Here is a 16,936-nt window from a genome sequence, read left to right as displayed (position 1 = left end):
GCTTCGGAACTCGACGTCTGCTCTTCACCTCAATGACATTTACCGTCAAGTTCAAAGGACAGGCGCATCTTATCGACTTACCCCTGTCCTCTTCCGTTTCCGAATTATTAGATCATATTCAGAGGCTCACCGATGTACCTCCATCGAACCAAAAGCTCTTGTGGAAAGGGAAGCGGGATCTTGGCACATTGGAGACTTCACTCCTCGATGCAGGCGTTACCGAGGGAGTCAGGATCATACTATTGGGCACTACGACTCAGGAGCTCGACACCCTAAAATCTGCTGAACGAGAGGCGAATCGGAGGAACGAGATCATGGCCAGACGGGAGGCCAGTGGACCATCTAGGGCAAGTAATCCCATTTGTACAATCAGTACTACGCAACAACCCTCCACCTGTAGCGGGTCACATCCACCAGATCCTCCTCTGCATCAACCCTGCATCGCTTTCATCGCATTGAGGCTCTCCAGCATTTACCCAGGTGCATCACGTTGAACAAAGAGACTCTGGCAGTGACATTCAAATAATTTTCTGCCAGCCCAGAGGAAGCAGTCAGGCTCCTCACTAAAATCGCCAACGATCCAGCCATTCTCCACGTAATGAAATTGCACAAGTTCTCCGTCGGGCTTCTGACAGAGTTAGCGCCGCATGAACATCCTAATCTTCTGGGATTGAATGAGGTATGTAGCAGCCAGATCCTAATCATTTCAGCTCTTCTCTGTGATTGGCTCACAACGCATCAGAACGCAGGTCAGAGTGTCAAGTTGCGAATACGAACTGACAGTTATGATGGGTTCCGACTCTACTCAGAAGTAAGCAGGCATGGCATCCGCAGTTGGCTCAATACGACAATAGCTAATAGTAATCCCCCCAGATACGCAGAGTCCTATTGCACGAGCTCACTCATAATGTATGGGGCGACCACGACGATAATGTGAGTCGACGGTGTCGTTTAATTTATATTGGGTCCTTACCCACGCATCTATGCCAAGTTCAAGACACTTAACTCTCTGCTCAATCGTGAGATGGTAGAGTTTGAAACTGCTGCTCGAGAAGGGACGCATACCCTAGGTCCCGGCCCAGTGTATGAGCCTGAATCGGTGGTGCCGAATCGGGGAGGCCTTGTGGGCGGCACAAACGTCCTCGGGGGAAACGAAGGCAGCGGCCACCTCACTATCGAGGAGCGAAGACGACGGGCTGTAGAAGCCGCCATGAGGCGATTCAATGAGCAAGAACAAGAGATTGAGGATAAATGTGCCACATTCTAAATCTTCCTCGCAGCATAGATGATTGTTTACCGATGGCTGTTAGACTTTGTGACGCCTTCTTGGTTACTTGTTGTGGACTCGGTGTGCCTTCAGGATCGTATCATTGTAGTCCATTGCTATTCAGTGTGTCATCGCAACCACGAGAGCTTGTTGATATGACATTCCGATGCCCTTTGTGCCAATGGTTGGCTAGTCAACAAAATGTTGCCACCATTGAGACAAAGCTAAGGTTTCATTGCTGCTGGTGCTTTGTTCCTTTGTGCCACTCAGATAAGCGCAATGTGTGAGCTGAGAGCACGATATCTAATGACGCTGATGTCGTGCTCAGTGTGTCCGGCTGCAATGCCGCGATTATAACATAAGGCACGTTCTTCCCCTTATACACATAATATGCCTTATGCAGGGGAAGCGAGGTGTTTGGATGAAGATTTCATGAATCGACTCCGTGCCTGGAGTCTTGGCAACGCAGACCTGACAGGAATCTGGTCTCACGTGCAGGTCGCCTAAATGCGGTTTGCACCAAGACTGCCACTGATTTATCACGGCCCGTCGTTGTCGGTTCGTTCATTCTCTCATTATGGCGAGCTACTGAGTGTCAATCCCCGCCCATCCGGCTTCTCCAATAATGCCTTACCGGATACGAAAGGACTCCGACGTTTGACAGCCCAGGACCTTGCGACACATACCACTCCTCCAAAGAATGTGAATGTCCTCGTGCGAGACTTCATACATGACGCCCTTTACAATCCAAATTATGGTTATTTTTCCCATCAAGCAACCATTCTTTCATCAACAGAACCTTATGAATTCAACAGGATCCGGAGCTCGAAGAAGTTTGATGACTTGGTTGCGGGTGCATGCGACGTAGGGAATGAGGGAGCCGTACCAGGATCGGGTGTACTAGGACGACAGCTATGGCACACTCCTGTAGAATTATTTCAGGTGCGGAACTCTCGTTAGATCGTGCACCGTCGTTCCTCAGCAATTGTTTAGCCGTGGTACGGGCGAGCCATCGCCCAGTGTCTCACATCTGAATACCTCCTCAATCACTTTCCATATGAGGATTTTATCATATTTGAGCTAGGGGGTGGAAATGGCACTCTTGCGGGCAACGTGCTCGACTTTCTTCAGTTGGAGTATCCTGACGTGTACGAGCGGACACGATACCACATTATCGAAATAAGCCCTAGGCTAGCAAGTTTGCAGAGGCTCAAACTAAAGCATCACACCTCTTGCTTGGAGATCGCTAACAAGAGTATCTTTGAATGGGATGAGATTGTGCCGTTGCCTTGTTATTTCGTGGCATTGGAGGTGATTGTGAGCTCTTCCATTGCGATGTTTCTCTAACTGCATATCTGAGTAACAAACCAGGACAATTTTGCTCATGACATGATTCGGTATCATCTAAGCACTCTTGAGCCATATCAAGCGTTAATCGTTACGACGGAGGATGGGGACTACGAAGAAGTTTACGAGCCATTGTCCGATCCATTGCTTCAGAAGTATCTCACCTTGAGGACCAAAGCTGGTCATGTTTCACCTCTACAATCGTCTCGATTCCTTCAGCGGCTTAGGGCCACTCTGCCCTTTGCTCCCAATCTCTCTCGACCTGAATTCGTCCCCACACATCTACTCTCCTTCCTCGAAATATTGCGAGATAAGTTCCCACTTCATCGTCTGCTGCTCTCGGACTTCTCTTCTCTTCCCGATACAATCGACAATGGTGCAATTAATGCACCAGTCGTTCAGACACGCGTCGGAAATGCGATGGTTCCCTGTTCCACATACATGGTCCAGCCTGGGTATTTCGATATTTTCTTTCCCACCAACTTTGACGAACTACAGAATATGTATGAGTTGACGATGGCCCTACCAAGAAAGTCAATGCCAGAAGAGGGCATCTCTGTGACGACTCCGCGCTTGGATTCAAACTTCTTCTCTCGCAATTGGCGGGCGTCTCCTGTAGATGTCTCCTCCTACACCGGAAGGAGAGTATTCTCACATCGGGACTTCTTATACAAATACGGCAATGTCGAAGCTACCACGCTACGGAATGGGGAGAATCCAATGCTGGATTATTACAAGAATGTGAAATTCCTATTTTAAAACAGCATTGGTTCGGGATGAACGTAGTAGGTAAGGGTGTACATGTTGTTCACAATATTAATGTTAACTGGGGGTTCAAGCACGTGGTCACCCAGTCCTGTGTCCATCCTTATACTGAACAGAAAATATTAGCACAAATGTGATTGTCGTTCGGCCAGTTTACCACACATAATCATCCGCCCCACCTGATTTCAGGGTAAATAGCTGAGGATTATTATGGGTCTCATTGGTAAATGCGGCCCAGCTGAGAGTGGTGCTCTATCGAGGATAAGGTGAGAATGAATAGATCGGAACTTCTACAGAAGGTATGGACGCAAATTAGGTGTGTCATAGGGTTGTACAGGTGCAAGATCGAATGCGTAAGGTCCGTCCGATCCATCGAGAACGAAGTGAGGTTTCGGAGTTCAGGCTGAAGCCATTATGGCCTGAGTCCTCAAATTTGCGTGATTTAATGCCGCGGCAAACCCAGATAGTTGCTCCTGAACTAATTTTCGCCCGTCAACGGGCTTTGTGCCAACGCCGTCTACTCCATTCTCCCATCTTTCGATCTTTTCTCGACTCCGAGCGGCACTCTCCCAGTCATTTCGCAAACTGGCAATCTTGGATTTAAGGGCGCGCAACTTTCTTCCCGCTTCTGCCGTCGCCGCTCCATTTTCTTGGGCATGTTCGCTGAGGACGCTCAGAGAGTTTGCAATGGAAGAAGTGACGGAGCGCATATGGTACAAGTGAGAAACCGTGCTGCCAGGTGTGGCGGACACACCGCGTGGAGAGGGTGAAGGTATCCCTGGGACTGGGAGGGACGCTCGCTGCAGTCGGCCGTTGACGAACCTCTCAGTACCAACGTCAAGCTCTGCAGGATCAGCATCTGAATCATGACTTGCTTCGGAATCACCCTCATGGAGCTCATCTTCTTCAGCAATGCCCCTAAGCGGCAGCAGATGGCTTCCGCTCGAAGGAAGACGTGATGTCTCTTCCGTGCTGCCAACGAGATCGTCTGTGTCTCCGAGTGGCTCTAGTGATGCGAGAATATCATCCCCACCCAACTCACTCCCGATCTTTTTGAACTCCTTCTCAATGGCCAAAAGTTCACGAATTTGGTTTTCGCGTTCGCGCATAACATCATTCATATGTCGAACCATATTTGAGGTGTAGCGTTCGATGGCTGGTTCGAACAATGCAGAGGCGGGTGAGGCTTTTGGATTCAATGAGTGACTATCGAGATTCTTTAGGCAGGAAATAAAAGCATCCATGCTAGCCAGGTCTTCAGAAAATATTTCTAAAGGGTCCCGCTGCGATTGACCAGCCATTGGCGAATGGGAATTGTGGTGACTGGGTTCGGCATGGGGGGTTGAAAATGCTACAACACCAGGATAGAGGTGATTATCCCCATTGATTATCGGGGTTGTAGCTCCCGACCGGCCGCGAAGGTGGAGGGAGGATCCATCGTCGACGTCTGATGTGGAGTCGCTTTCTCGGTAACCACCAGAAATAAAGGATGGGTCATCATGCAGGTCTCCAGCGACAGGGATTTCTGCGTCCTCATCCTGTGCTTCAATCCCTTCTGCGCCCTCATCAAATTCGACCCCAAACTCCTCTGCAAGGAGTCTTGATCCAACACTAGGTTCTGGCATCATAGCAGCAGCGAGTTCATGCGCCAAGGAGAAGCGTGCAGATGAGCTCCCTGCCGCCCCCGCACTCGAAGAAGAGTCCTGCTTGTGTTCATCATCCAGATAACTGAATTCGCTTGCATGCTCCTTAGCAACTGACCGCAGTGAAGCAACCGATCGGTGTTTTCCAGGCCCCGAACGCGATGGCGTGGCAGAGAAGATATCCGAAACATCAAGCAAGTTATTGAGCCTTGACGCAGGGGTTCTCACCGATGCTGAACGCGACATTTGGGTCGTGCCAACCAACTATTAGGACGCGCCTCTTTGAAATGGCGTTTCGGTCCACGGCAAGTTCCGGATTACCAAAATGTCAGTGCTGAACCTGAGCTCTCGAGAGATCGAAGACGCATACAAGGCCGTGCTCAATGGGGAACCATCCACTAATTGGGTAATTCTGTCTTATTCTGGAGCCCTTGATCTCAAAGTCCAAGCCACAGGATCGGACGGTTTAGAAGGTCTGCAAGAGGAATTCTCTGATGGCAGGTACGTGCATCTGCTGCCGCTTTTACCTGTAGCCTGCATTACTGTCATCATAGGATACAATATGCTTTTGCTCGAGTTGTCGATCCAAACGTAGGCCGGACACTCTCGCATAATTTTGTGCCGTTGACTAAGTATGGCGATAGAACAAATTGACCAAGTTCGTTCAAATTAATTGGCTTGGCGAGGGGGTACCGGTTTCCAAGAAGGGTTTATTTCGTACGCATCTGTAGTTCGCGGCAGATTTTGTGATTCCCATATCTGCTGTAGATGCCCATTCGACTCAAGTCGCCAACTTTCTGCGAGGCGCACACGTCGTGATCAGGCACGTCCCCATGTATCTTTATGGCCTCGTCGGTATATCTCGCTCATGCACATGTCAGTGCAAGAAACGAAGGGGATGTGGGGCCAGATATTATCATGCAAAAGATTCGGAATGCATCAGGGTCCAAATACTCAGCCCATGTGGAGAAGCCCCAGAAGTACGAGCCTCCTGCACCCGTTGGGACCGCGTATACTCCAGTGGGGAGGCCCGATATTAATTCTCTGAGGGCTAATTCAAACGATAGAAGTGCACCTGTGGTGAGTAAGCATGAAACACGTCCCCGCACCCCGGTACTCCCCGGGGCATTCGGCTTGACAGGGAGGTGCTGCCTATGGTTCGGCGCAAGGGGAGCCAAAGATCCCACTACGGCCGGCAAGTAGTATCAAGACAGCGCCATCATCCTTCGTTGTTTGGGATAATGCGCCCCCACCCCCGCCCCCGGTCCCTGCCGTCGCCTTGCCAGCTTCTCCCAAAATCACTGCTGGAAAACCTTCTGGCCAAGCTTCCACTTTTGTCCCGACCAACATAATTTCTCAACATGCGCCTTCCACTGTTCCTCAGCGCGACATAATTACTCCTAATGTAAGATTTTGGATTAGCACACTTCCTTTCATGAGGAACTCAATCTACTTTCCCACAATACTTCTTATGTAGCAACCGGCCTACCAACCGGTTAAGCTTGCTCCACCCAAGAAGCTTGTGAACCCGTTTGCCGCTCGGGAAAGCGAGGCGCACCAGCCTGCTTCGCAGCGGAAAGCCGCGCCTGGTAAGGGGCCAACATGGTCGGAGCGGCAAGCTCTTGCTAAGGCCCAGAGGGAGGAAGAAGACTCAAGGAGTGCTGCGGCAAGTGTCAAAGCGGGCGTAGGCCGGAACGTTGCCATCGGACTCGGTGCTAGAATGAATGCTGCCGCAACCGCGGCGAGTATGGCTTCCGCCGACACATCTCCACCAGAGTCGAAGGGAATCCTCTACGGAACTTCTGAGACCGATACCACTGCAACTGTTGCTCCGCCTCCGCCTTCACCTCCACCGCCGCCACCGCCGCCACCGCCGCCGCCACTGCCAACAGCTGTTGAGCCCGAGGGCTCTGACGTTGAAGAACTCACACTTCAGACCGAGCGCGTTGAGCTGGGGGAAGTGCAACCAACGGAGCAATTCCGCGCTGTGGTGACGTACCCTTATGAGGTATGTTGTCCAATCGACCTTTCAAACATTCTAAAGATATTTGTTCCCCAGGCCCAAGAATCCAACGAAATAAGCTTCGAAGAGGGAGAGACAATCCACGATGTTGAGGCACTAGATGAAAAGTGAGCGATTGGATGCACACTCATGTTGGCAATAATGCAATGGGCTCTATTTTTTTCAGTTGGTGGCAGGGCACTAACTCAAAAGGCGAGACTGGGCTGTTCCCTGGTATGTTATCCTGAGGCGGAATGATCCTCGCTCTTACCTTTATCGGCTTGTTAGCCAGCTATGTGGAAATACAGGAGCCACAACTTTCAGAAGAACAAGCTAATTTGCCTCTGCCACCACCACCACCACCACAAGGAGGTATGGCGGTTGCAGGACAAGCACCGGTTTTAGCGTATGCTCTTGAACTCGTGGCTGTGCAAATTGAGCCGGACGGCAAGGAGGTGGCTGGTCCTACAGCTGTGGCTCTTTACTCGTGAGTTCGAAACACTTGAGCGTTGCGACAGTTATTATACCTCATTTATTCCAATAGCTATGCCGCGCAGGAGGACAATGAAATCAGTTTTGAAGAAGGAGAAGAAATCTATAATCTTGATACTACTGTCAGTGATGATTGGTGGAACGGAACAAATGTCCATGGACAGTCTGGATTGTTTCCTGGCGAGTATCGAAAAGAGAAGGCACATCAACTATTTTTGACTTTCTTGACAGCTGCATACGTCCAATACCAAGGCTAACGTGATCTGTCGAATCCAGAAACGCGCACGATATAAACAGACACACCCTTTCCACAGTGGTGAACGCCGTAACATAAATGGGTCGAATGGATTAGTTGAAGTTATTTGAGGCTGATTCGATCTTTGGATTAACTGCAATATAACTGAATCAAAGCACTAGTCTGCCCTTCCCAATTTCTCTAATGCTCGTTGTGGTCCGAGCTCGTACCATTCATCTCTGGTAATCCAAAACTCTTCCCTCCTCTTCATGATATCTGCCAATACAGCGCCTCCGAGAAAGACCATGTGCTTGCGACGTGGAGGATCCTCAATGCGGATCTTAAATTTCTAACGCAAAATACTTCAAACAATCAGACAATATTGGACGAGGATGCACCTACGCTTAGACGGGACGCATCTCCGTTCAGCACACGGGTAAGATACAGCTGTTTCATCTCCTTCTCAAGACGACTTGGTAGTCCTGGGTACATGCTAGACCCTCCGGAGAGCACAATATGTTTATATAATTCGGTTCGAGTATCAACGGCAGCGCCCTGGATAGTCTGGAAAAGGAGTTCTAATGATGGGGCAGGTGAGGCCACTGTCCCAATTCCGAGACGGGCACTGTACCTGCTATTCCAGGCTGTTCAATGTCCACAAGATGAGGCTGGAAGAGACATTCAGGTGCTTCGAAGCGTTCTGAGCCTACTTTGACGGTTCTACCGTCAGGAAGCTAAGTATTATATCAGGGAAAGCGACACAATGGCATGGCATTCTCGTACCGTGTAGCTTTCGACCAGGACAGTGGTTTCTTCAGCTAATCGCTGGTCTAAATCCAGGTCATAACTGGTACAAGGTCAATGTCCAATCAACTTGGTCTTTGTCTACAACCGCACCTGACATAACACAATTTCTCCTTTATTTGGCTGACGGTCTCAAAATCCGCGGTGCGATTGAACGCGTATCCGCGCTTGAGAAGAAGCTTGATGAGGTATCTGGTAACATCACGGCCCGCGATATCTAGCCTCTTGGTGAGATGAGGAATAGCAAAGCCATCATAAACGGGCACGATATGAGTGACACCGTCGCCGGAGTCCACCACTACACCAGTCGTCAAGCCTTACAAAATGACATTACAGGCTAAGATTGAAACGAAGCAGGTAGCAATACTCACCCTGAGCATAAAGTGTGAGAACGGCCTGTATCGCGACGTAAACCGCGCCAAAGCCATATTCTTCGAACATGACCTGGCACATTCGCTGCCGGTTGGCCTTGGGGTTCATAGGGGGTTCCGTGAGGAGGATCTTTCTCCCAGTAGGGCTTATCTTAAGCTTTTCATCAAAGGTGTAATCCCATAAAATCTTCATGTCCTCCCAATTCTTAACAATACCGTGTTCCATTGGCTGAGTGACTTGGAGGAAATTACGCAGTTCAGCTGCCTCGTCCCCAACCATGATGTCCTTTATCGTCGAAGTGCCCAACCGCTCCTCCGCACGCAAGATCGGCCTTCCTACAACCGATGGAAAGACATGCTGCGGGAAATTCGAACCCGCGTATCCAACTTTAACAAACTTTTGAAGAAATCGACGACTTAAGCTAACTTGCACTCCCCCAGGTTAGCACTGAAGAATATCTTACTTACGCCGGTACCGTTGTCGACGACTAAAGGCGGATCGGCCATACTTAGGACTCGGACAATATTCTGATCACGAGACAAACGCTGGCACAAAACATAGTCACGTGCCATCAGGTCGACGTGGACGTTCATCTCGAAAAGCGTACCTATCAATTTCCGTGCTAACCATTTTGGAGGACATAGGATAGCTTGAAGAATGGCAGCTGCTGCCGTTCCCAAAGTTTCCGCCACTACGCTAGCCAATGCCGCCTCATTTCTACGGATTCTTACTCTCTCCTTCATATCTTTCGCTGCTATCGCATCAAGGTGTGTGCCTCCCCGGGAATATAATTGGTCGATGCTCACTTTATCCCAGATTATTTTCTGTCATTAACTTTGAAAGCATAATCCATGAGTTGTAGGTTCTTTATGAGTCAAAATGTCCTGCTAATCATTGACAGCGCTCGGACAGCGACCCTTGGTTCAACTAGTCTGTAGCAGTCTTTTGGAACAAACTTTTGCTAGTAATGATCCCTCCTGTTTTCTAGTCGAGCCACTCGCGTCCTGACTACTGATGGTTTCTATGTATGCCTTTTCCTCCTTTCACCCTTCCCACAACGTCTCATATAATTATTCAAAGGAATTCTGGAACTGGTTTGACCCAACAGCGTGGTATCCGCTCGGCCGCGTTGTTGGTGGGACCATCTACCCTGGTATCATGACCACCAGCGGTATTATCTATAATATTCTGCACTTCATACACATGCCTGTTGACATCCGAAATGTCTGCGTGCTCCTTGCCCCGGGGTTCAGTGCCCTCACTGCATGGGCGACATATTTGCAAGTTGGTTTATTGGTATTCCAGCATCTCCATTGACGATCCCTCCCAGCTTTACATCCGAGATGAAAGACCCGGCGGCAGGTCTTCTTGCGGCCATTTTCATAGGCATCGCTCCGGGATACATTTCCCGCTCTGTGGCTGGCTCATATGATAATGAGGCAATCGCAATTTTTCTACTGATGTTCACCTTCTACTTGTGGGTTCGGGCACTTAAACAAGGAAGCGCTCTGTTCGGAACTCTCGCAGCGCTCTTCTACTTCTACATGGTAGCAGCGTGGGGTGAGTGGCTGTGTTATTTCCTTGATAACCTAATTAAATCCAAGCCATACAGGCGGTTATGTCTTCATTACCAACATGATACCATTGCATGCATTGGCTCTAATCCTTATGGGACGTTTCTCCAGCCGCCTATATGTCGCGTTTTCTTCATGGTATGCTGTTGGGACTCTTGCCAGTATGCAGGTGCCCTTTGTGGGCTTTCAGCCCGTCAGCACCAGTGAGCACATGGCTGCCTTAGGTAAGTGGGCACGATTTGCAACTCGGGACGTAAGTGCTTACAAAGCGCAATCACAGGTGTCTTCGGTCTTTTGCAACTGGTTGCATTTACCGAGTTGGTTCGGTCACATGTGCCTGAACAGCAGTTCAAGCAACTTTTCAGATGGGCATTGGTTGCTGTCGGGCTCCTTGGATTTGCTGGATTTGTCGTCCTTACAATATCTGGGAAAATTGCGCCATGGACTGGGCGTTTCTACTCGTTGTGGGACACAGAGTACGCCAAAAAGTAAGTGAACACGAAGGTGTTTCTAAAATTTACGCAGCCTCATTATGATTTACTTCCAGGTACATTCCCATTATTGCGTCCGTCAGCGAACACCAGCCGACGGCCTGGCCATCATTTTTTACCGACCTCAACATGCTTATTTGGGTGTTTCCAGCTGGTGTCTTGCTCTGCTTCCGTGAACTACGTGATGAACATGTCTTCATTATCATCTATGCGGTTTTCGCTAGTTACTTTGCTGGCGTTATGGTTCGATTGATGCTCACACTCACACCTGTCGTTTGTGTCTCAGCTGCCATAGCTGTTTCGACTTTACTTGACACATTTGTCGATCTGCAAGAACCAGTGTCAGAGAGTGGAGAGAGCGCGGTATCAGATGGCACTAAGAAGAACAAGAGAGTGGTCCACACGCCTGGCAGAAGCTTCCCAAAGGGAACCGGTATATTCGGCCTTGACACACGTTTAGGGGTCGTTTTCAACACCGCACTTCTACTGTCCATCTTTGTTCTGCACTGCACATGGGTCACATCCAACTTTTACTCCTCTCCATCTGTCGTCCTCGCGTCCAAGAACTCGGATGGGTCTCAAAGCATTATCGACGACTTCCGAGAGGCGTACTATTGGATTCGAGAGAACACACCGAAGGATACTGTTGTTATGAGCTGGTGGGACTATGGATACCAGATTGCAGGATTCGCTGATCGCACGACCCTTGTCGATAACAACACCTGGAACAACAGTAAGTTATGATGATATCATGGTTAACTATCATCTTCGTAATCATTCAACCCAGCTCACATTGCAACCGTCGGCAAGGCCATGTCATCGCCGGAGGAGATCGCGTACCCAATATTGCGTAAACACGATGTCGACTATGTCTTGGTCATCTTTGGGGGTTTAATAGGTTATTCGGGTGATGATATTAACAAATTTCTATGGATGATTCGGATTGCGCAGGGCGTGTGGCCTGATGAAGTCAAGGAATCGAACTTCTTTACGCCACGAGGGGAGTACAAAGTGGACGGAGATGCGACACAAACAATGAAGAATAGTCTGATGTACAAGATGAGTTACTACAGGTAAGCACTCCTAAATGACCCCTAGCCATCAATAAGCTTAGTCGTGTGCTCTATGGTTCAGGTTTGCGGAGCTTTATGGTGGCCAGCAACCCGTCGATCGTGTGCGTGGGCAGTCCCTACCCACTGTTGGTCCGACTCTTGACTATCTTGGTATGACTATATTCACATCCAGCCTTGTTGAGATCTCTGACGTCCATCTTCAGAGGAGGCATTCACATCCGAGAACTGGATTGTAAGTTGTTGACTGCCTATCCTCACGGTGGGTTGTGACGCCAACTTTGTTGTTAGGTCCGGTTGTACAAAGTCAAGAAAGAGGACAATCTGGGAAGGGAACTTCGGGCTGCAAATGCGTTCGAGGCGGGGAAAAAGAGGAAGCGTTCGCGTCCTGCTTCTAAGCGCAGAACAGCTGTGGTTTAGCGGCTGGTCCTCAAAAATTAAGAGGTGGTATAATATTCAGTTATGTTGAATTACAATGACTTGCTATTAGCCCCTATGAGATATCCACCACCGTTAACTAAATGTAATGGTATTCATAGGCCATACATCAATGTAGAAGTGAAAATTTCGTTTAAACCCAAACCTTCAAGTGGCACCTGATGGAAGCGCAGGTCGATGTCCACGGGATGAAATGGCTTTCACAATAATCCGTTGACAATCGAACCATGTTAAAGGCCGATCGAGGTATTCACGCCCGTGGTCACCCTGAGATTTTCGTTGTTTCTCGATCTGCCGCCGAATTCTTTTCGCAGATCTTGACAAGTCTACAGTGGGGATACCGTTTGGGTCTGAACTTCTTTTGCCTAGCACAGTGCTGGCGGATGCAGCGAGGGTATGGTCGGCTCCAATTACACGTTGTTGCCGGCCGAGGGCAGCATCTAATGAAGGTTTGACAATTTTCTTTTTGATCGAAGAGGATAGGGGATATGAAGCTGAGAATGGGTCATCTTTCTCTTGCGCCTTCTGCTGATGCTGTCGTCGTTGTCGAGGCGAAACATCAGGGACAATCTGAGGGTCTTGAGAAACGCTTGGGTTGGTTTGCGTGGCCTTGTCACCGGACGCGTTTTGAGAGAATGGATCAGAATCGGAATTGGCCACTATAACTTTCGGTGATGGTTGCGGAAATGATAATGTCTTGAACCTTCGTAAAGCAGGGCTGGTCGGCTCAGAGTTTGAGTGAAGCAGTGGAAATTGTGAGGATGATTTGGATGATGATAATGGAGTATCGTTGCCAGTTGGTATCGTTAATCTCGCTTGAGCAAGGGTAAATGGGCTAGGATTCTGAGAGTGACCTCTTGAGCGCTGTGGAGACGGATCAAGCGGTGAAAGAGTGAGAGATACAGCCGACTTTGCTGGACTCTCATCAGAGATTGAAGATGCCTGTGATTTTGACCGAGCAAGCTGAGGACGGGGTGTTATAGGTTGTAGAGAAGCAGAAGAAGGGGTCAATTTTGTCGGACTTCCATCACGAGACGATGCGTATCTAGGAAGTCCTTTAAGTGGGTTTTGCGTTCCTGCCCGGCAGGCCTCTGCTTCCGAACGCGATATTTGAGGCTAGAACATATGCCAGTTGAATTTTCTCTATGTTTGATTCTAAAACGGGTAGATCTCACCTGTGAAGAGAGAGGTGTTTTTGAATGTTCGGTTTGTTGTGGTGAGGGGAGACTGTAGAGCTTGTTGCCACTCTGCGATGCTCTCGTTTGTAACGATGATCGGGGGTTGGGAGAACTTCGGGGTGAGTGTTCTTCAGCCTCCGAATGGCCCTTTCGTGACGGCCACTGCTCGGCATCGATTGAGACATTGTCGGGGATCTGTTCTTCTCTAGTCGGGGATGTGGGACAGGAAGCTGGCTGTGAACTAGCACACCAATCCTGGTCAGGTTTTTCATGAGGGGGTGGTGAAGCTTCGGGGTGTTTCGATGGCGATAATGAAGGAGTGGGAGAAGGTAATTGAGTATTGGCAGGTTTAGGGCTCGACGTCGTGTTTTGTGGAGTTTCGTGAGCCAGATTCGGGGGCGGGATGGCGTCGATCTCTGAAAAGGGGGTCGAGTAAAGAACGAGAAAGGACAAGGTCACAAAATCAAGCGCACTCTCTGGACCGAGCACGTTCGCATAGTGTAGCAGGTCTTTCAGCTGAGATTCAGTACGCTAAGTCGGAATTTTCAGCATTCCTTTGGTTTACCATCCGGCAAGAAGTGCGAAGACCTTCCACTTTCTAGACCAGTCAACCTTTGCCTTCAACACTCCAGGCAGTTCTGGGCCCGTCTCCCTCGCGTGAGTTGGTGATGCTATCACATTGTTGTTTCCTGTTGTTGATTCTTTGTTCATTGACGACTTTAGGGGAGAAATTACTTCCCACTTTCTGCGGACGTTCGACTCTGGGTCGCATATACACTAACAATATAATTCGGACAACTCCGCTACAGTACAGCTAAGGTCGTAACTGATCAGCTAGACCCCGTTGATCGGTGATACCAGACTCGGAGCAGCAACAAAACCAAATATCAAGCGAAGAAAGTACAAACAATCACACACCAAGGATGTTGATGTGGCATTCCGATGCCCTTTGTTGCGGTGGTTATTGTTCTGATGCTTTGGCCTTTGTCCCTTTGTGCCACTCAGAAATGTATATAAGCGTAATGTGAGCTGAGAGCACGATATCTAATGACACTATGATATCGTGCTCAGAGTGTCGGGCTGCGATGCTGTTGTAAACGCGGTGTTCCAAATATGGCAACCCACTTCAGCGGTTCACTCGCAACCCAGATGTAATATAGAAATGAGAAGAGAAACTGTAACTAAAGTACATACGGCGCTCCCGCGCCCATATTTATACTCTTCAATGATATTCTAGGTTCTTCTATGCCCAGCGCTTACGCAGGCGCCTAGTAACCGGATATTCCGGTTCAGTTTCATCATGTGACTCGTATTGCCGAGATCACAAAGGACTAAGCGCTGATATTAATCTCAACAATTGGTCACGTGATTGAAATGACCTGGCACTCGAATGCCGGCGGGCGCCAATAAACCCAACAACAAAGGCCAGTGACTTTTGATGGCCTGGACACCGAATTCAGCCACAAATTAGGTTTCAGCACCGGACTGTGAGCCCTGTATGTACATGGCACGTAACTCTTATTAGCTTGGGATCAGGTGTCAATGTCAATCGCTAATGCAATAAAGCCCACTTTTTCCTTCACAGACGCCTCCGGAGTCGGCGTTGTACGTTATATGCATACTATTTGGCCAACAACCCCAGAGGACAGTGACTTCAACCTCGGGGATACCACTCACGCGGCAAGCTAGGAACCAACTCACAGCCTTGCTCGGAGAAAGGGTCTTATTTGTATATATTGTATGGCTGATACACTTCAAAAGAGATTGGGAATGTCTCCCCTTCATCCAGGTCTTCTGCGAGGCGCCCATTGGACATGTTCCAGCTCACGTGCTTTATAACTGTTTTTAAATTTCACTTGTCTCTCACCCAACGTACTCCCGAGTCTTTCCTTGAACAATTGTCGCTCATTGCTTTATTTTGCACAATCATTTGGATCCCTTGGACATCGCTAGTCTGACATCATGTTCCCTCACGTCGTTGCATTCTCCACTTTGTTCGTTCTGGCGTTCTCTGCACCGAACCCTATTGCTGTGCGTTTTGAGGACTTCCTCGATGTCAAATATTTTCCACTCACATAGAACCGGATGTATTGTAGCCTAGCCCATCTGACAAGTTTGCGGCCGGGTCCCAGTGTACGATCCAGTGGACTGCCGACCCAAATGGAATATGGACGAACATGAACATTGGTGCGGCTTCATACTCTTCCTTCCAGATCCTTTCTCATCATGTCCTCGGTCACAGAATTGATGACTGGACCCAATTCTCCTATGATTCATTTGAGGAGTATGCTTCTATTCCTGATGACCGTACCTTTACACCACCAGGCCTGAAATGTTTCTTTTTCCCTCTCCAGCTGTTGCCACCGTTAATGCCGTGACAACCACATCCTTCTCTTGGACCTGCCCACAGGTTCGTTCACTTGAAAATTAACTCAGTGCGGCCAACTGAACTTGTTCCGTCCCCTGTCATACACCAGATTGTCCCCCCGGTCCCATCGTCTTCTACCAATTCACCGACCAGGCTGACCCTAAAAGTGTCCTCTGGACCGGACGCTTTACGATAACTGATGCAGATGGTACATCTGATCCTGCTCCGTATACCGACAGCAACGGTGTCGGCTACGGCAACGCAACCTTTGAAGACACGTCACTTTATAACGCCCAGCCTTCTTACCTCGTGGGTAACGGTCAGCTCGTCCAGACTGCCGGCCCTTCTCCATCGTCAACTGCTACTGGTTCAAGCATCACTTCCGTCATTTCTGCTGCGACTACGACTACGGCGTCATTTCCCGGCAAGATGTCAACTACTCCCGAGATAACTTCTTCTACCATTACAGGTACCACTGCTGCCACCACCACCGCCACCACTACCACGAGCGCTGGCGCTGCTCTCGCCTTGTCCGTGCCTGGGTCAACTTTCTTCTGGGTCACTCTCCTTGGGATGTGGTTGGTGTGACAGTTGGTCTATGAACCCCGACAGCCCGTCAGGCGAGATAAAGATGGTATCACTTCGCCCTTCGGGCATATTTCTTCATTCCCTTTTGTGCTCTCATCTGACCCGTCACTCCCGGTGGAGACCTTGTTGCTCCATCGTGTGGATCGCGACCTTCCCTTTTTAGTAAAACGGCAATGTGGTTCATGCAAGCAGAGTTTTAGTTCTTCTATACTTTCCACTTTCTTAAATACTTTGGGTTACTCTTCTCCGGGATATCGTGGTTCACTTGGTCCAAACACACAATTTCATCCGATCAATGTTCT

The 16,936-nt window shown here is 49.1% G+C and overlaps 8 protein-coding genes across 8 annotated transcripts; 5 read left to right on the top strand and 3 right to left on the bottom strand.

The window, feature by feature from the left end:
• Positions 1-421: 421 nt before the first annotated feature.
• Positions 422-1,438, top strand: EI90DRAFT_3076931 (WLM domain-containing protein). The gene is made up of 5 exons (XM_039061694.1): positions 422-480; positions 538-679; positions 743-811; positions 874-933; positions 992-1,438. The coding sequence occupies exons 2-5, from the start codon at positions 599-601 to the stop codon at positions 1,265-1,267; spliced, it is 486 nt and encodes a 161-aa protein (XP_038911208.1). The 5' UTR covers positions 422-480; positions 538-598; the 3' UTR covers positions 1,268-1,438.
• Positions 1,439-1,465: 27 nt separating this feature from the next.
• EI90DRAFT_3076929 (S-adenosyl-L-methionine-dependent methyltransferase) lies at positions 1,466-3,410 on the top strand. Its single transcript, XM_039061693.1, has 3 exons — positions 1,466-2,209; positions 2,261-2,584; positions 2,639-3,410. The coding sequence occupies exons 1-3, from the start codon at positions 1,775-1,777 to the stop codon at positions 3,371-3,373; spliced, it is 1,494 nt and encodes a 497-aa protein (XP_038911207.1). The 5' UTR covers positions 1,466-1,774; the 3' UTR covers positions 3,374-3,410.
• A 55-nt stretch (positions 3,411-3,465) lies between these two features.
• Positions 3,466-5,328, bottom strand: EI90DRAFT_3076926 (uncharacterized protein). The gene has a single exon (XM_039061692.1). The coding sequence runs from the start codon at positions 5,266-5,268 to the stop codon at positions 3,778-3,780; it is 1,491 nt and encodes a 496-aa protein (XP_038911206.1). The 5' UTR covers positions 5,269-5,328; the 3' UTR covers positions 3,466-3,777.
• Positions 5,329-5,335: 7 nt separating this feature from the next.
• On the top strand, positions 5,336-7,396 carry EI90DRAFT_3282117 (uncharacterized protein; the record flags this gene model as incomplete). Its single annotated transcript, XM_039066880.1, has 10 exons — positions 5,336-5,523; positions 5,577-5,613; positions 5,667-5,739; positions 5,791-5,845; positions 5,904-6,102; positions 6,164-6,427; positions 6,500-7,030; positions 7,082-7,152; positions 7,212-7,258; positions 7,313-7,396. Coding segments are annotated over exons 1-10 (1,536 nt in total), but the record flags the coding sequence as incomplete, so codon positions are not given.
• Positions 7,397-7,619: 223 nt separating this feature from the next.
• On the bottom strand, positions 7,620-9,472 carry EI90DRAFT_3292392 (uncharacterized protein). Its single transcript, XM_039067330.1, has 7 exons — positions 9,395-9,472; positions 8,927-9,323; positions 8,649-8,871; positions 8,535-8,598; positions 8,383-8,485; positions 8,154-8,329; positions 7,620-8,100 (listed from the first exon to the last, which is right to left on the bottom strand). The coding sequence occupies exons 1-7, from the start codon at positions 9,431-9,433 to the stop codon at positions 7,930-7,932; spliced, it is 1,173 nt and encodes a 390-aa protein (XP_038911204.1). The 5' UTR covers positions 9,434-9,472; the 3' UTR covers positions 7,620-7,929.
• Positions 9,473-9,477: 5 nt separating this feature from the next.
• Positions 9,478-12,641, top strand: EI90DRAFT_3001003 (oligosaccharyl transferase STT3 subunit). The gene is made up of 13 exons (XM_039056322.1): positions 9,478-9,694; positions 9,744-9,785; positions 9,840-9,857; positions 9,916-9,952; positions 10,008-10,207; positions 10,258-10,487; positions 10,540-10,725; positions 10,782-10,989; positions 11,049-11,725; positions 11,780-12,065; positions 12,127-12,215; positions 12,269-12,297; positions 12,354-12,641. The coding sequence occupies exons 1-13, from the start codon at positions 9,585-9,587 to the stop codon at positions 12,480-12,482; spliced, it is 2,241 nt and encodes a 746-aa protein (XP_038911203.1). The 5' UTR covers positions 9,478-9,584; the 3' UTR covers positions 12,483-12,641.
• EI90DRAFT_3157628 (uncharacterized protein) lies at positions 12,481-14,389 on the bottom strand (the record flags this gene model as incomplete). The annotated part of the gene is made up of 4 exons (XM_039066124.1): positions 12,481-13,616; positions 13,676-14,094; positions 14,152-14,209; positions 14,267-14,389. The coding sequence occupies 4 exons, from the start codon at positions 14,387-14,389 to the stop codon at positions 12,648-12,650; spliced, it is 1,569 nt and encodes a 522-aa protein (XP_038911202.1). The 3' UTR covers positions 12,481-12,647.
• Positions 14,390-15,640: 1,251 nt separating this feature from the next.
• EI90DRAFT_3245846 (uncharacterized protein) lies at positions 15,641-16,867 on the top strand (the record flags this gene model as incomplete). The annotated part of the gene is made up of 3 exons (XM_039066561.1): positions 15,641-15,709; positions 15,775-16,012; positions 16,156-16,867. 3 exons carry the CDS (start codon positions 15,641-15,643, stop codon positions 16,632-16,634), a joined length of 786 nt encoding a protein of 261 aa, XP_038911201.1. The 3' UTR covers positions 16,635-16,867.
• Positions 16,868-16,936: the final 69 nt, after the last annotated feature.

Source organism: Cantharellus anzutake (genome assembly GCF_015039405.1).
Source record: "Cantharellus anzutake strain C23 chromosome Unknown EI90scaffold_65, whole genome shotgun sequence".
Lineage (NCBI taxonomy): Eukaryota > Fungi > Basidiomycota > Agaricomycetes > Cantharellales > Hydnaceae > Cantharellus > Cantharellus anzutake.
Note: the sequence above shows the minus strand (reverse complement) of the source record. Positions and strands in the feature narration are given on the sequence as shown.

Excerpts from the sequence above, each read along its gene's own strand:
- EI90DRAFT_3292392 (XM_039067330.1), bottom strand. The coding sequence starts at position 9,433 with ATGGCCGATCCGCCTTTAGTCGTCGACAACGGTACCGGC. Across the intron at positions 9,324-9,394 it reads TCGTCGACAACGGTACCGGC|TTTGTTAAAGTTGGATACGC; the intron begins GTAAGTAAGATA and ends TTTCTTCAAAAG. Across the intron at positions 8,599-8,648 it reads GAGAAATTGTGTTATGTCAG|TTATGACCTGGATTTAGACC; the intron begins GTGCGGTTGTAG and ends ACCTTGTACCAG.
- EI90DRAFT_3001003 (XM_039056322.1), top strand. The coding sequence starts at position 9,585 with ATGGCAGCTGCTGCCGTTCCCAAAGTTTCCGCCACTACGCTAGCCAAT. Across the intron at positions 10,726-10,781 it reads TGAGCACATGGCTGCCTTAG|GTGTCTTCGGTCTTTTGCAA; the intron begins GTAAGTGGGCAC and ends GCGCAATCACAG. Across the intron at positions 11,726-11,779 it reads TAACAACACCTGGAACAACA|CTCACATTGCAACCGTCGGC; the intron begins GTAAGTTATGAT and ends CATTCAACCCAG.
- EI90DRAFT_3076926 (XM_039061692.1), bottom strand. The coding sequence starts at position 5,268 with ATGTCGCGTTCAGCATCGGTGAGAACCCCTGCGTCAAGGCTCAATAAC.
- EI90DRAFT_3076929 (XM_039061693.1), top strand. The coding sequence starts at position 1,775 with ATGCGGTTTGCACCAAGACTGCCACTGATTTATCACGGCCCGTCGTTG. Across the intron at positions 2,210-2,260 it reads CTCCTGTAGAATTATTTCAG|CCGTGGTACGGGCGAGCCAT; the intron begins GTGCGGAACTCT and ends GCAATTGTTTAG. Across the intron at positions 2,585-2,638 it reads TCGTGGCATTGGAGGTGATT|GACAATTTTGCTCATGACAT; the intron begins GTGAGCTCTTCC and ends GTAACAAACCAG.
- EI90DRAFT_3076931 (XM_039061694.1), top strand. The coding sequence starts at position 599 with ATGAAATTGCACAAGTTCTCCGTCGGGCTTCTGACAGAGTTAGCGCCG. Across the intron at positions 680-742 it reads ATCTTCTGGGATTGAATGAG|AACGCAGGTCAGAGTGTCAA; the intron begins GTATGTAGCAGC and ends ACAACGCATCAG. Across the intron at positions 812-873 it reads GGTTCCGACTCTACTCAGAA|ATACGCAGAGTCCTATTGCA; the intron begins GTAAGCAGGCAT and ends TAATCCCCCCAG.